We start from the raw sequence: 17,488 nt of genomic DNA on the forward strand, positions 1-17,488 counted from the left end.
GAAAGGTGTCAAAATCTATACTGTCCTGAAGAGAATGCCAAATTTGTTTTTAACAGGAATTTTAGGAGATAAATGTTTTACACATTCATGGCACCTAAGAATTAAACACCAATACAGAGAAGTAGTGATTATGATTTAGCTATGTATTTCTGGGGATTTCTTTTTTCTTTTTACCTGATCTGGTGTTTTCACCAGAAGAAATCTGGTGGTCTATAAGATGAGGTACTTTTTCTTCAGGCTCTGCTTGTTTAGTTGGAGGATTAAAAACACTTCCAGCTGGCAGAGTGGAAGTAGCAAGACTGCTGGCAACAGAACCACCTGGCAAAACAAGGCTACCAAATCCAACATCTTTCACAGTTTCTGGAGTCATAGATAATGGCGGCTGCACTAAAGCTGTTTAAAGAAGGAGAATATATATTTCAGATTTAATTAGCTAATCAATTCATGTGCTAGGTTAAAATATTAAGTATGACCAACACTGGTCTTGCCAAAGTTTTAAATGACTTCCTATCCTCTTTCCCCAATTATCTGGTAAGACTGCTCAGTTAACATGACATATGTGAATTTTCTTCTGGTCCCTTTATTTCGTTTATAATGAAAACTAACTTCTGGCAGCTTGAGTGTTTCCTTTAATAGCATCTCTGTATCACCTAGCACATTATATAATAACTGATGCTCAAAATGACAAATGAGTCATCCTGAAGAAGCTAAATTATATTTAGAAAGCTTCATTTTTTAAAAATAGGGAAAAACAACAATTTTTAGAAATATTTTCAAGAGAAATGTTTAGTAAAATAAGGATCCATCCTTAAGAACAAAATCCCAGCAATTAAAAAAAAAATCTTAATTTTTCAAGGATGCCAGTATGGGAATATCTAAATATAGAGAAATGATTGGTAAAGACCGACAAATATGAGAATGAAAATCTGCCCAATCTCGTTGAAAATGTAAGTACTAGGGTCTTTACATTCACTACTTTTTGTCAAATGAGGTAGGAAACTCATCAGATGAGAACTACAAATAAAAAGGAAAAAACATTTCCTTTTTATAAAGATATAAAAAAAAGGCATAAAGAACGGGTAGAAAAACTCTTCTGTATATGTCACCTATATGTTAAAAAACTAAGCTAGAGGAATATAAAAATCACAAACAGAATTTCTAGTCAAATTTATTTCACAACACTACTAAATCATGTACTTTGGGATTTTAGAAACTTTTATCCTCACTTTTAACTCTGGACTACCTAGACAAACTGTTAGCACAGAACACAGCTGTAAAATAGGGATAAAAATCAACCGGGATCATGTATGGGAATTATGAGAATTAGATAAGACAGTGTAAACAATTAGGGGAGCAGCTGGCACACACAGTGGTGTTTCTCTTTCTCCTTTAATTGATCCCCGGTTTTCCAAAATGAACAGTGTAAGGAGAAACAACTGGGAGGGAGGCTCTAAGTAAGGTGAGTCTCTGTGAATGGTGAATTCAGAAACGGCTTCTGAACGCTTTTCTAATTTTCAGAAAGAATAAACAATTCTTCCTAATTAACCAACAGTAACACAAAAAAGATCCCAATGTTGTCTAAACACTGAAGTCTCGAGTTTAAAAATGTTAAGAAAAGTGGGTTATAACACCAAAACATAAAGCTCTGTATCATATACACTCTCTTTGCAATAAAGTCCTTTGGTCTAGTATTAGGCCAAAAAGCTCTCAAAAACTGGTGCAGTCATCTCAAAAGAATAGAGAAGTAACATGAAAGGCTCTTACTTGTCCAAAAATGAACAAACTGAACTTCAAAAAGAAAGGTGAATGCAACCACTTGGAAGTAAAAATCCATTAATCCATAAACACTACTAAAAGTGAAGGAGAAAAAAGTAGAGGGAAGGGAGTGGAGAAGGAGAAATAAGAGAAATCCTCCCCCACCTTCAGTCACTGGATATCACAGGCAATATCCATAGAACTCATTACTCTGAAAAACTGCACTTACAGGAAAGAATTTAGCATCTCCTGTACAACTGTACTTCAAGGTAACTAAATACTACTAGTTGATAAGAGAAAGTTTTTCTTTACAGAAAAAATTCTTGCTAAGAAATGTGGAAGGAATTACAAAATTCGGAAGGTCACCACTTTGCAACTAATGAAAAGTAGATTCAGCAATCATAATCAAAGGATGAAACCATCTGATGAAAATTTGAAGGGCGACTTTTTAAAATGACCAGGTCCCACTATCTGAATGCTCTGATCTAGTATGACATCATTAAAAGTGGGACAAGAAGGCACTGCGTGGCTCCTGATGTGATATAATATCAAGTCCATAGCACCCCACTTGTTAAGTATTCTTACCAAAAAAGTTGAAGCATATTCCAAACAAGCCTATGGTGCTAAAAACTTTCTATTTGCAGGAGATTCAAGGATGATACCACAAAGAAGCAAAAACACCAAACCCATTATTTGGGATCTTGCATACAGAAGTGAACTGCTTTTCAACAAGTCAAAGACAGGAAGCATTTTTAAAAAGGGGGGTGTGGGTGGGGCTGCTCTAGATTAAGACATTTTATACATAAAACAAAAAACACAAATTTGATACAACAGAGCAAATCTGAATATGGACTGTCATATGATACTGTTAATTTGTTAGAAATCATTTAACCAAAAAAAATGCATTTGTCTGAAAACTTCCATGATAAAAAAATTATCAATAATTCACAAAAATGAGAACCAACACATTATCACTATCATAAAGAAAGAAAATTCTTAAAGTAGAAAACTCACATGTTGGTACTACTGGTGGAATAGCAGGTGGTGGTACAACAGGTGGTGGAACTGGAGGTGGCATGAAACCTACATGGAAAAAAAAAAAGACCAAAAAGTGTTACTTTCTTTTAAATCAAAGATTCCAACAGCTATAAATGAAATCCTACATTCTTAAAACAGTCATTACTACCTCATTTTATGAATATATTTTCCATTTTAAAAATTACTTTTATATACACTACCTTATTTGATCCTTCATAAGCTAAGGAAAGCATAGAGATCCCTATCATGAGCATATCCTATTCATTTACTTGGCACGCTCTATGATGCTGTAAAATCAATGATTAAGCCAAGCCAGGCAACCTATTTATATGTTAGCATGGTGACTCCATGGGAAGTTAAACATTGTATTTCAAGCTGCTGATACCATTATATGCAATAATGTCATCTGTAAAATGTGCTATTGTACTTCTTTGATGTATATGCTGTTTACCCACTATATCAGAATACTTTTATTAACCTTGGATGTTACTATATTTTATTTTGAGAACTGAAACAAATCTTAATAAAAAATAAATAAAATAAATTTAATATTGGCTGTTTTATGATTTTAAATATCAGGTGATCAAACTATAAACCTGCTTCCCTGCATTTTTAAAATATAGAGCTACCATTAAATTCCATTAGAAAATAGTGGCTAAGAATAAGGGGGAAAAAAGATATGTGATTTTCAACAAATGAATGCTAGATAAAGACTCTATAAAATCCATGTGGTATGGTTTTTGAAAAAATCATTTAAAAATATCTTCTGGGGGCTTCCCTGGTGGCGCGGTGGTTGCGCGTCCGCCTGCCGATGCAGGGGAACCGGGTTCGGGCCCCGGTCTGGGAGGATCCCACATGCCGCGGAGCAGCTGGGCCCGTGAGCCATGGCCGCTGAGCCTGCGCGTCCGGAGCCTGTGCTCCGCAACGGGAGAGGCCACAACAGAGGGAGGCCCGCATACCACAAAAAACAAAACAAAACAAAAAAACTTCTGAGAAAAAATTTTAATTTCAATCACAAATACAGATTTGTGATTGAAGATATTTGATGAGTAGTTTTCCAATATTTAAAATATAAAAAGATAAAGTTCTAATTAAAATCTGCATCAATTTCAAATTATGTATTAAACTGTAATTTTAAAAATTTACATTACATGACAAATTACAACCATTTTCAGACAATGAATTTACTTTTTGGCCTTGTTGAGTTTTTAGGAACTCTATTCAATGACTAAGAACTTATATTACAGAAGTCAGTTCAGTAATTCTTTCTATAGTATACAAATAATTCGTGAAGTTCAAAAAAAATAGTTTTGAAAAACAACATATATCGTTTTATCCCTTGTATTATCTCTCTCCTTTATTTGTTTAAACCTTCCACGACCTAATACGAAAAGCTCTATCTCTAACCTATGTAAGCAATTATTTATATTTAATTGATATGTGTTAAGTAACCTATAGTTTTTACCTAGAAACAATGATTCAAGGAAATTCTGTTTATCTATAATTTATTAGGTCAAAAAAAGTATTATGAATTCAATTAGCATTTTAAGACATACTATAATTTCTAATGTCAAAATGGAAATCTAATGATTTTTAGGAGGACTAATCTATATAATTTAATGCATACTTTCTGATGAATGGGTGATAACTATAGAGAACTTTTATATAAAAACTTCAACATACATTTTAAATTATTTTAAGGCATTTCAATGATTTTAAAGGATTCCATTTCTTTTCTGTCAGTTCTTCTTAAAGTGTGGTCCACCAACAATATGCGTCAGCTGGGAACTTGTTCGAAATGCAACTGTCCTGCCCCACCTCAGTTCCACTGACTCAAAAGGAGGCTGGGGCAGCAATCTGTGCTTTAACACGCCCTCCAAGTGATTCGGATGTAAGCTATGGTTTGAGAATCACTGCTCTACAGCGTTTAAACCTGGAAAAAGAACATGTTAAATGATATTCTAAATAGAGTTCAAACGGTAAGATGAAAATTTCTTACCAGGAGGTGGTTGTGAAGGGTTAAAACTCGCGCGGAGAAAAGGCGGTGGAGGAATTGGACTGAATCCAGGAGGAGGAACTGGCATGGACACAGGAAATGCTGGTGGGACTAAACTAACTGTAGGCACTGCTGGAGCTACTGGAATCTTTTGTGGATAGAAAATAAAAAGTCCATGTATCATTTTATCCATCTACAACAATTACATCTTAGGACAAAGGTAAATTACTTCTGTTTCTTTTATAGGAAGGTAACAAATGTCATTATATTAAGTTGTTTTGGTTTATTTTCCTTCCTTTTTGTATTCTTATAAGTGAACTTACTTGAGGTAAAAGCAAGACAGTATTTTTCAACAAACAGTATATGCAGAGATTGTGAAATCTACCTTATATTCAAGTGATGTAAAGATGTGGGCACGTACTTCAACAGTGAATACCATGCTCAATTTTACACTGCCATCTCCTACTAAGTTTATAATACCTAGCTATGTTATGCGATCTAATCACCATTAGGAAGCATGTCACTAACAGCTTTAAAATGGCTTGAATTTCTCATTAATTTGTTTTCTACTCCTAACCATCAATTCTTTTACTCATCCTAGGTACAACACTTCCCAAATATTTATCTGTATTATGGCATGGCTGTACCTCTCTCCTAAAGTTCACATTGTATCAATGGTCCATTCAACATCTCAACTTTGCTGTCTAGAAAGACACTTCAAACTGCACACGCAGAGAACTAAACTCCCAACTGTCCTTCCCAAACCATACTTCCACGGTCTTTTTCACTCTCAGATAATGGTAACTCCATTTTTCCAATTTCTCAGACCAAAAACCTTGCCTCTGCTCTTCCTCACAACTCAAATCCGACCACGTGCACTGGCCATACCATGACGATACACCTAGTATCTGACGACTTCTCGTTGCCTTCACTGCCATCAGTCCAGTCCGAGCCACCTTCATCTCTCACCTGGATTCCTGCAACTGTCTTTTAACTGGTCTCTTTGCTTTTATCAATGCCCACTGTTCTATTCTCAAAATAGTTGCCCGTGCAATCCTTTAAAACTCTAAGCCAGATTGAGTCACTCCTTTCTTCAAAGTCCTCTAATGGATCCCCATCTCAGAGTGAAAACCAAAGCCCCCCCAGAGGTCTCACTCACACTAAGTTGCCTCTCACTCACTTTGCTCCTGCCCGCCTGCTACTCCAGAAACACACGAAACACGCTCCTGGCTGCAGGCCTTTGCGTGGGCGGCTCCCTCTGCTTCTACCGCTTTCTTCAGCCACATGATTAACTGCCTCAGCAACTTTAAGTTGTGGCTCAGATGTCTTGTTCTCAATTAAGCCTACATCACCCTTTTATTTAAAATTTTAAACACCTACCCAGGCACTCCTGATGATCCTTATACTACCTTCTCCCCTCCACAGTATCTTATAAACTTATTAATTTTATATATTCTGTCTCCCTGATTGAGAACAAACTCTCCATAAGGGAAGGGATTTGTGTTTGGTTTTTTTTCCCCACTGATATATCCCTATTCCAGGTGCCTAGAACAGTGAATGTCACAGAGCAGGCAGTCAACAAATATTTGTTCAATAAATAAACATTTAAATATGAATTACACTTTTTCTAAAAGGAAAATTTCAAAAATGCTTATATTTAATATTAATCTATTTTGGACAATTTCTTCCAAGTTTTATAAAGTAAAGACGTGAGTAAAAACAAAACTGTAAAACAACACATTAAACAATAAAAAAACACCCAGCACTAACCTGTAACATAGCAACAGGTGGAGGGAAAACCTCTGCCTGGGTTGTGACCACTGTCTCCTTTTCAACTGGAGGTGGGCTCTGAGTTGTCTGGACCGTCTCTTTAACGGGTTCTGAGCTTTTCACACTTTCCCACTCTAAACAAAATATTTGAAATTGATTTCCTCTGGATAGGTGCAATTTTTCATTTTATATGTACACGTTTATTTCATGTCTGAATAGTCCTTCCTCTACCTTGGCACATCTTTAAGATGTGTCCACAGCTGTAGGTGCCAACCTATTTGGTTCTGCTGAGATAAATCTGATTAGGATACTAAGGAGTTGAAAGCAGCATGACATGAGGCACAAATCAAAGACACTAAAATATTTAGTCTAGAGAAAACACTTAAAAGGGATATAATAGATATGTATCTCAAAGGTTGTCTGATTTAAGACAAACCAACTTTATTCTGTATTTTGTCACAAGGTATAAGGGGAAAACAACAAGTATCAACCCAATACAGAAAGATCTTTCTGAAAATACGGAAAAATGCAAAAACACAACAAAGCAGCTCCAATGGTTCCTCCAAAGGTTCACCTCCCTTAAAGATCAAAGTCATTAGAATGACTAGTAAGACTACATGACTTCGCCCCTCTGTACCTCTCTGACTTCATCTCCTACTACTCACTCCTCACTATGCTCAAGCCATACTGGTCTCACGACTTTCTAATAGACCTGGCACTTGCTGTTCTCTCTGTATGAAACACTCTTTCCCAGACAGCTGCGTGTCTCACGCCTCTGAATACCACCTTCTCCATTAGACCCTCTTCAACCACTTAAAACTCCAACAGCTCCACACCCATACTGCCTATCCCCTTTCCCTGTTTTTTTCTTCTTAGAACTTAACCAACACTGAAATACTACCTCGTTTGTCTATCTTATCCATTTTTTCCCCACTAGAACATGGGTTGGCAAACTCTTCCTACTTGTAAGTATTTTAGATTGTGCGGGTCATGTGTTCTCTGTTACAATGACTCAACTGTTGTTGAATTTTAAAAAGTCATATACAATAGGTAAACACAACTGAGCATGGCTGTGTTTCAATAAAACTTTATTTACTGAACAGGCTGCCAGTAAGATTTGGCCCATGGGCTGTTGTCAACCCCTGTACTACAATGGTGTCAACCCCGGCACTCCAAGAGAGGAAGGATTTTTGTCTGTCTGTCTCACTGCTATAATCCCAGCTCCTAAAGTTATGCCTGGCACACAGTAGGAACTGAAATATTTTTTGAATGAATAAATGTTCTGGAGGAACGTCCATCCAAAAAGGAGAGAGAAAGACAGTGAGAGAGAGAGAATGACAAGAAGAAAACAACTGAAAAAGTGTTTGAAAATATGTACATTGGCCTGAGAACAAAAATACTATTCTGAAAATTAGCTAATTTTGGTAGAAGAGCTAAGATGTCAAGAAATAAGTATAACATATTTCACTTCTTTCCCAAGCATCCATTATTCTGTGAATTTATAAGAAAATTTTTAAAACAAAAAGACAAATTTTTCAAAAGAACAGGCTGGATTATCACTTGGTTATAAGCTTTCTAGAGCAGCATGAATCTGAACTACAGCTCTCTGAGATTCTATTCCTGGCATTCTCAACACAGATACTAATCAAAATAATCTAGGAAGTTTTTTAAAGCAATTTCCTAAATCCCCAGTTCTCATTTAAACTCAAGTATCTGAAAAAATTAGTCTTTAGAAGCCTCCATATATACAACACTCTCAAAGACTGAAACTTTTTAAAAGACATATATAAAAAAATGCTACATTTAGAGTTTTAGAACACTATCTATATACTCTGACATTTATAAAATAGATCCCACTAAGTATACACATTGAACAGGGTAATGTTTCACTTTTTCCCCTTTTGCACGATGGAGAAGAATCCAGGAAATAAACACAATTCACCCCCAACATGCAAAACTCTTATCAATTACAACCCTTTAAGCATATTTTTAAACAATACGACTACCTATAGGGCTCTTACCAGTATTTACAGTTTCTTGATCAATCATGCCTCCTTCTGCAAAACCTTCCAAGTCATCCACTTTAACCTTTTCCCATGGTATATATGTTACTCCAAGATCCACATCCCAGAATTGTTTGTATTCTGTTTTTACACCTTTGTTTAAAGCCCAAGCAATCTATCAGGAATGAGGAGAGGAAAAAAGAAAGCTCATGTTTACTGTAAAAACAAGGTAAAACATAAAAAATTATATGCTAACAATGTAAATATGAATAAAATTAGTTTTAAAAATCAGCTGGACAGGCAAAGCATCACTGCTGGAATAACAGTAGCCAATGAAATTTTTTTCCATGTATTTTCTGATTTTGTTTGTAAAATAAAACCTGCATTAGATAGCGGTCATGTTTATAATATGGGATTTATTTCCACTTCTTACTATGACCTTAAAACAACACATTTCCAGAAATAAACCAAATCTACTTTTCACCATAAAAATGTCAACCTACACTAGCGATAACCAGAATAGTTAAACAAAATCTTGGTACTCCAAGAGACCAGTGACACTTTAGCTTACACAGAGAAACTCTCTGCCATAAAATGACAAAGTACGGGCATATTAACTCCCTTGAAAGTAATTTAAAATTTTTTAATTCAGTTGCTGAAACTATGGAATAAATTAACTTCAAATAGCAGAAATAAAATGTAAATTAGTTATAAGAAGTAAAAATGGAAAAATACACAATAAATACTCAAAGACTAAGAGGAAACAAATATACATAAATAAACCCTTCACAAGGGCCTGAGCTGTATAAGACAAGATGTTAAAAAGGAGACATTAATAATATAATTAAGGGGTAGGATTAGGAAGCACTGGGAAGGAGTGAATGAAAGACAAACTTGTAAACATGAAAAAGTTCTGCTCATAAAATGGTGCCCTGGTTGACTAAGAGTACTGTGCATGTGTGATTTTGAAGAACTGCTTGAATAAAGTTTTGGTTATTGTTTTATCTATAGCCAAATTTTATAATTCAACAACACTAAAATAATAAATTTCTGTCAAGGTCTGCCTATAACATTAAAGAAGAAGATGAATTAAACACAGGAAACATTCTAACAATCCAATAAAATAAGAGCATGTGCCCCCCAATCTCACCTTAATGACCTTGGACCCAATTTTATATGACCCGGAACTAAGTTTCTGAAGAGCCCGAAATGCATCTTGTCGATGAACCATGCAGACATAAGCACAGCCCCTGGGAGGAATCATCTATTAAAAAAATTATTTTCTTTAGAAAGGGTGTATGAGGAGGGCAAGTCACTTCTGGCATTTTATGGTTTTAATGGAACAGAATATTGATTATTAATACTGAATTGTTTCCCCTTTTCTTCCTCCAGCTATCTGTTTACTGGTACAATTCAAGCACAATCAGTTGAAAAAAAAAAAAATTCAGAAACTAGTTGGGTCTCATTCTAAGCCATGATATATGTGAAATCTTGAATATCATGTGTCAACTAAAGTTTTAACACACAATGAAGAACTATTAAAACAAAGCAATGTATAAAGACGTGTATATGATACCACCAGACAAAAGGAAAACAATACTGTATGGCCAACATATTTGAAGGCATACAATTTATTTAAAGTAGTATTTAAATACTGACAAATGTTATGTTGAGTAATGTGAGAAGGATTTTTGTTTGGGGGAAGTATATTATCCTTAATATAAAGTCCAAAATCTGCAACAGATAATAAAGCTAAAGCTTTTCAATTTTATAAAACGTAACTTTGTCCAAGTACTTCTGGACAAAGATTTTAATATGAATAAGAAGATAGCCTCAGTGTAAAGATTTCAAGAGGTTTATTTACAAAGCATCTATAAACTATCAGATCATAAAATTATCTTTAATGTATTAACTCAGAAAAATACACAGAGCATTTCAGTTTCTTTATGAAGAACTCAAAAGGTATTCTATCACTTTGTTGGTACTTAATACCTAATAAGCTCTAGCTGTCAAAATAACGTTTCCCTCAGTCTTGCTAGTAGCTGTCACTTTAATACCAAATTTCTCAAGAGAAGTCTGTCTAACCCCTTACATAATTCATCTCCTGCAATGTAGATCCAACCCCTTACCAACCCACCGAAAATATTTTCTTTGAACTAATGACCTACTAAATGCTAAATCTAATGGACTTTTCTCAGTCTTCAAACCCCTCCAAAACGAAGTGAAAGGTTTATAAATCTTCCATTAATTTTTCAAATCCTGGATTTTATCACTAGCCATTCAGTACACTTCAGTTCACAAAATAACTTAGTGCCTATTACTTTTAAGTACTACACTCTTAAAAGGTAATACAGAAGAGGAGGGAGACAAGGCAAACTAATGTCCAAAGGACTGTGGTATAAGAAAGACTACAAATGTCATAAGCAACGTGATAATACAAAATGCTACTTGGATTCGGGATCTGTTCAGAGCAGTGATTCCTGGCTTTGCATCAAATCACCTGTGTAATTATGGCACTTTGATAAGACTCTAAAGGTACTGATCATGGGCATCCCTATTTTTTCACATGTCAACCCATTTCTGATATGCAGCTAGAGCTGAGGACCACTAGTTTAAAGACAGCGGAAAATCAGAAAAAATTTCAGAGGTTATATGATCACAGACTCAGAGATTACTTATGTTCTGACAGGTGAAATTTAAAAAGACAAAAAGAGAAGCCTACAACACTTTCATGGTGTAAAAAGAGGAATCTAAAATACCTAAGTTGAAACACTCAACCGATTACCTATTAATTAACCAATCAATCAGCTATTTATTATCTGTGTAACTTACACAAATCATTTAGATTCCTCACTGGTAAAATAACAATATTTGAATAACTTAACCAGCTTCTTGTGAGGCTCCAATGAGATCATACATAGTTGAAAGTAAAATACAAAATGGTCAAATTCAATTTAAATAAAGAGTGCTGTTATTAATACCAAAAAGTCAAGTTTGGCCATATAAGGAATGTTGAGAATATGAGGAATCTAAGACTAGAAAGGAAAACCAGCCAATTTCCCGGTAAATAATGATAAAAAGGTCCAACAGACATAAAAATATAATAACAGTGAATAAAATCAGAGAGTTAAGGAATAAGTCTCCTCAAACAAATGACTATGCCATTACTTATTTTTAGCCTCAAAAAACAATAGCCCTACAGGAGGAAGAAAATACTCAAAGGTGGAGACTGGGTACACTGAAAGAATCAAGCTGAGGCGTGACAGAGCTATGCTGTGGCCACACAGGTTTTCTTGCCTCAGGTTTGCTCTGAGAGGAAGAGAAGGGGAAGGGGTGGGAAGAGGCTGGCAAGAGACTGGGGCCTCGAGTCCAGCTGTGTCTCCACCATTACCTACGTGCTCATGTGCAGGTGATTACAATTCTAACGCAGTTTCTTCACTTTCATTAAAAAAAAAAAAAAAAAAAAGAAATTAAACCAGATCACACATACAGTCCTGCTAACTCAAACATTCGATGTTTTTAGGAATCAAGTGTTATTACGTTGCTATAAAACTCCTAAGAATATTTTGTTAGACTTCCATTTAAAAAAGGAAAATTAATTAAGCAAAGAGATAAACAACAGCAGAGTAAACATGAAAACGATTAGAGTCAAACAATCCTTTTAAAATTTGATTAAAGGCAGATATTACTGGGCTAATTAGGAACCAAAGTGACTCTGAAAACTCCCTATTTTTTTTTAACTTTAAATTATTTAAGAACTGATACTTACATTAATGGATTCAATCTGTCCAAACTCTTCAAACAGGTTGGTTAAATCTTGCTGTGTTGCCTTCTTGTCTACCTGACCAACCCACAGAGTAGTACTACATACTGTCAAGATATAAGAGACAAATAACCCAAATCACATAGACAGTTACTTCTTTCAAGTAGCTGAGGAAAAAACACTAGTAACAATAATAAATTAAAAGTTAAGATAGTATATTTTAAATACTTGTTAACGGACATTTTAATGTTATGTTTAAAATCAACTAAAATACCAGGTACCCATTAACATCTATGCCAAGTCAACTTCTTGCATTATCACCTGTTCTCAAGCGTGGCAGCACACATCAATCACCTGTGGATATCTGGAAACCACTCTAAAAGATGATGGAAGGTATGGGGTATGACAGATCAGGAACTGGGAGTTTTAAAACTCTGTAGATGATTCTAATGTGCAACAAAGTTTCAAAACCATTTCTCACTGCAATCCTATCTGTGTACCTTTTTAAGTATCTTTCTGTGCTGGAATGATTAAATGGATGTTTCTCCTTAATCAACAGTTAAATCTGAAAACAGTACCTTATCCTTAAGGAAAGAATAATTATATAAAAATATATATATATACACAAAAAGGAAAAGGCTGATTTAGAACTCGTTATCATGAAAGACTTAGGGATACTTAAGGGCTGGAAGCCACTTCCCTTTAAGAAATAAATGCTACACATGAGACATCTTGCCTACTTTGAGCTGCACTGTTCATGTCTCCATGAACATCTCCTTTTCCTGAAAACACTAACTTTAAAAATATTTACAGCTGATATATTTGCAGAGTTTTAATGTATTTGGATTTATGTCAATGTCAAAAAAAAAAAAAAAGAAGTCTCCAGCTTTTGGGTTATCTTTCATCTACAACACAGCCTAGAGCAGGTTTTACTCTAGAGCTAATTCAGCCCCACACTAAGATGTGACCATTGCAATGTGGGTTTCACATTACATTCTACTGAATGTGGGTCTCAAACAGGTCTCTCTCTACTCTGGCTGGTCAGAACTTGAACGTCTTCCAGGCCTGTGTGAGCTGTAGGAATCGTTCAGCTAACAGATGCCTGGAAATTGTTCTTTCCCTGCTCTTTGTTCTTTGCCTCATGCAGTCTTACCCTGTGCATAAATAACTTAATATTCAACCAAAGTCTCAAAGGGCAACATATTAGTTTTCTTTTGCTGCTGTAACAAAACACCACAGAAAGGTATTCTCTTACAGCTCTGGTGGTCTAGAATGAGCCAGCAAGGCTGCATTCCTCTGGAGGCCCGGGAGAGGGTTTGTCTCTCTGCCTCTGTGAGCCTCTACAAGCTATCTGCGTTCCTCAGCTCATGACCCCAACCAACCCTCCATCTTCAAGCCAACAGTGCGGCATTTACCAATCTCTTTCTCCTTTCCACATTCACATCACCTTTTCTCTCTGACCCTCTTGTTTCCCTCTTATTAGGACCCTTGGATTACATTGGGCCCTTCTGGATAATCCAAGTTAATCTCCCCATCTCAAGATCCCTATTAATCAGATCTACAAATGTAAGGTAACATATTTGTAAACTCCAGTGATTTGGACATGGACATCTCTGGGTGACCACTATTCAACCTACCACAAACCCTTAGCAAATTTCTGGACCTCTTTCAACTGAATAGTTCCCACCTCTTCATTACTCTGTTCTACATATTACAGCTGCCATAATCTCCCCAAAATCTGTTCCATGTTTCCCCTACTCTTTTGATATTGTCTCTCTACAAATTTTTCCCACGGACAACACCATTTCCCGCCCCCCAGAAAGTAATAATGAGTCTCCTCCATCCCATGAGAAGGGGACACTTGATTCTTAGAATGTTACTGTTTGTTGATGTTTCACAGCCCCTGGACTATTCATGAAAACTCATGTTCTAAGAACCACTGGGCAGAGAAACACTACCATATGTGTTGAAAATGTGTTGGGACCACATCAAATTGTTATTGCTTCTCGGTAAAGAGAGTTTTGAGGTAAAAGACAAGATATACTTTTCACTGTATTTTCTTATGTCCTTTCTATATTTTTTAATTGTGTGTTTTACCCATGAAAATAAAACAGCAACAGAAAATAAATTCCACGGTCAATAACTATGTAAACGGTGGCAACAAAACATGACAAGTTAGGTGAGGAACTAAATGAGAGACTCCACATAAAAGCCCATCATAAAACTCGTTATTCTGAATGTCGTAATGGTCATCACGGGAGGAGGCGTAGTTGAGATTTTACGATCAGACTTTTGACATTATTTATCAGACAGCACTAAAATGTTTGAATATTGTCCCTCACCCTAAGGGATAAATAGAAACTTTCAGAGCTAGGAATGTCAACATTATTAAATTAACACTGGCTCTCATAATCAGGTAAGATTCAGGAAAGGGCTTCCCTGGTGGTGCAGTGGTTGAGAGTCCGCCTGCCTATGCAGGGGACACGGGTTCGTGCCCTAGTCCGGGAAGATCCCACATGCCGTGGAGCGGCTGGGCCCGTGAGCCATAGCCGCTGAGCCTGCGAGTCCGGAGCCTGTGCTCCGCGACGGGAGAGCCCACAGCAGTGAGAGGCCCGCGTACCGCAAAAAAAAAAAAAAAAAAAAAAAGCCTTATGGCTAAAGTGTTTATAATGCTAAAGTCATAGTATATAAAAAGATTCAGGAAAGATAGCCAAGGCTTGTTCAAATGGCTAGAATTTAGTAAGATGGCTGTCGCCTTTAATCCTAAGCCTAGATTTCTAGGATGCTTCAGCATTATAAATTACACCAGTTATTCATCTATCTCCGTTGCAGGAGTTTATTTTGACACATTCAGAAATTAGATAACCTGATCAGTGTTTCGCTCTTGGCGAAGAATGACAATTTGCTTCGTTTTATGTATTTTATCCATCTGCAGTCTGTTGGTTCACCTTAAAAGTCATAAGCCGCTAAGAACCGTTTAGGCAGAATTTGGCACTAATTACAACTTATTTTCCTATACCTCACATGCCTACCAAGTCAACTGTCCTGCAGCACTCTCCCAAAACAAACTCCCACTACTACCAAATTTGTTCTAATCATACATTATAGATTAACACATAAAGGAGGGAAAGTTTTTACAAGAGAAATCTCTCCTTCAGTACTGATCCAGTAAGTTTATAATTAGCTTTAAAATTTGCATGCTTCCTATAATAATTACACCTACAGACCTAGTGTTCATAATTGGTTAGGACACTGTGCATAGAAGTCACAGTGTCCATGAAACAGACACGAGGCCTAGGACACTTTATAAATCATTAGTCAAGTCATATTTTCTAACTAGCATTTAAAAAAAAAAACCTCTCAATGACTGTAGTACTTGAGTAGAACCTGCTATTCCTTTTTCTTTTCTCCTCTATCACATTACGAAACCCAAAAATATAATTACTCATATACCAAACCAGTTATTAACCTCTTAGTCTGAAAATAAGGTTGGGAGAAGTTTTAACAGATACTATTTTCTCAATGTTATTGAAACCAAAGCTTGTATGTCACTTACCACTTAACGTTTTAGATCTAATTGGAGGCAATCCCTTCTTCTGTCGTTCTTTCTCCCTTTCTCTGGCTCTTCTTTCACTTGAGTATGAACGTGATGATTTCCTTTTTCTTTCTCTAGAGCGAGAGCGTGATCGCTTTCTGTGTTTACGCTTTCGAGAACCAGATCGTGACCTAGATCTTCGTTTTCTTGGTGATCTATAAAAAAAATCTTATTTTACTTCTAATGACAAAGTTATTCTTCTATCAAATTTCTCACTTGTAGGTGGGGTGGGGGCGAGACTGTCTGGTGTTTAGCTACCTTTTAAAAAACATTCAAGCATAATCAAGTATCAAACATGTATTTTCTCAAATCTCTATACTGCTTAGGACCACACTAGTCACAGATGTTTGTCTGCAATAATTCTTACTGAGTCTGGGTGATCATTCACAACCACAAGGAAGAATAAGAGAAAGAGATTCTAGTAAGGCCTCACTTTCTCTTAGGGTCTTCCAACTCATTTTTCAAACAAGAGTCAAGAACAGGGATGAGAGATGGAAGAAAACAAAAAAGATTCTTTAGGTGACAAAGATGTTACATTCTTAAAATTAAGAAACAAAGAATGTTTTCAACAGAACATCAGGCCACTATACAGTTCTGTTTACAAGTTTTCAATTTCTAAAATCTTCGGGTGCTTGGCTTTACAATATAATGTGATACTGAAATACTGTTTCTTTTTTCCTGTCAGTCATATGCCATTGACCTCTCTTCAAAATACTTAGTAAGGAGGTGTTGCTAAGACAGATAAAGAAGTTGCTAAGACAAAGAAGTTTCAGCACTAACACTGTTAATTCACTGGAGAAAGGTCAGCTTAGAGAAAGATGAACTGACAGGCTCTCATTTGCAAGCGGTAAATACAAGTAAATTCTTGAAACACACAAGAAATGACTGAAAAAGTCATCAGGGATACTGCCTCTCTTCCCGATTCGCTGTTCAGATTTTCTGGGTATTTGTGAGTAGAGAATAGGGCATTAAAATGTTAAAGATTAATGGCTTTAAGTTTTAAGACAGTTTACAGCAAAAACAATACATACATGCGCTACAAGAAAATTTGCCAGGTTAAGAATAAGGCACCTTCAACTCAAATTTGAATGAGCAGGCACATTAATGAGCCTCAGCCATGCTGAACAGCCCACAACGAAAACCATTTCTAGGGTACGTTTTGTAATAGTCTGATATGCTTAATGTTTATAAAAATAATTTTTGTAGCGTTATTTCTATAATCATTTCTGGTATTATGAGATGAAATGGAATGTGAGAAATACAATGGAGTTTCTAATACTGTTCCTCTACAGCCTGATTTAACTGTTGTTCAGAGGCAATAATACCCTAAGCTGACTATCATGATGTTATTAACTAAAACCAGACATAACCCCAAATCCAAGTCTCATGAGACTGCCATGACTCATGCAAATTATTCAAATAAATGGCCACAGCCACACCCAATTAAAAACAGAACACATATTTTCTGTTTTTTGAAGTTCTGAATTACTTCTTCCTGAGAGAATGTCACTCTCAAAAAACATTTTCTTTCATCCTGATGCAAAGAAATAAAGGATGCAAAAAAGTAA

The 17,488-nt window shown here is 35.9% G+C and overlaps 1 protein-coding gene across 9 annotated transcripts in view; it reads right to left on the reverse strand.

Moving 5' to 3' along the window:
* The window catches only part of SCAF8 (SR-related CTD associated factor 8), a 180,440-nt gene that overhangs the window by 107,340 nt on the left and 55,612 nt on the right, over positions 1-17,488 (reverse strand). For 8 of the 9 annotated variants that reach the window (XM_028494808.2, XM_055087427.1, XM_028494807.2 and 5 more), the window contains 8 exons: positions 15,882-16,075; positions 12,332-12,432; positions 9,713-9,826; positions 8,581-8,737; positions 6,560-6,693; positions 4,793-4,937; positions 2,770-2,838; positions 175-393 (listed from right to left, as the gene is read on the reverse strand). In XM_028494808.2, coding sequence (XP_028350609.1) covers positions 175-393; positions 2,770-2,838; positions 4,793-4,937; positions 6,560-6,693; positions 8,581-8,737; positions 9,713-9,826; positions 12,332-12,432; positions 15,882-16,075 — 1,133 coding nt within the window. The remainder of the gene's footprint in view (positions 1-174; positions 394-2,769; positions 2,839-4,792; positions 4,938-6,559; positions 6,694-8,580; positions 8,738-9,712; positions 9,827-12,331; positions 12,433-15,881; positions 16,076-17,488) is intronic. The other variant, XM_007114517.4, reaches the window with a different exon arrangement.

This window comes from Physeter macrocephalus, chromosome 10, assembly GCF_002837175.3.
Source record: "Physeter macrocephalus isolate SW-GA chromosome 10, ASM283717v5, whole genome shotgun sequence".
Taxonomy (NCBI): domain Eukaryota; kingdom Metazoa; phylum Chordata; class Mammalia; order Artiodactyla; family Physeteridae; genus Physeter; species Physeter macrocephalus.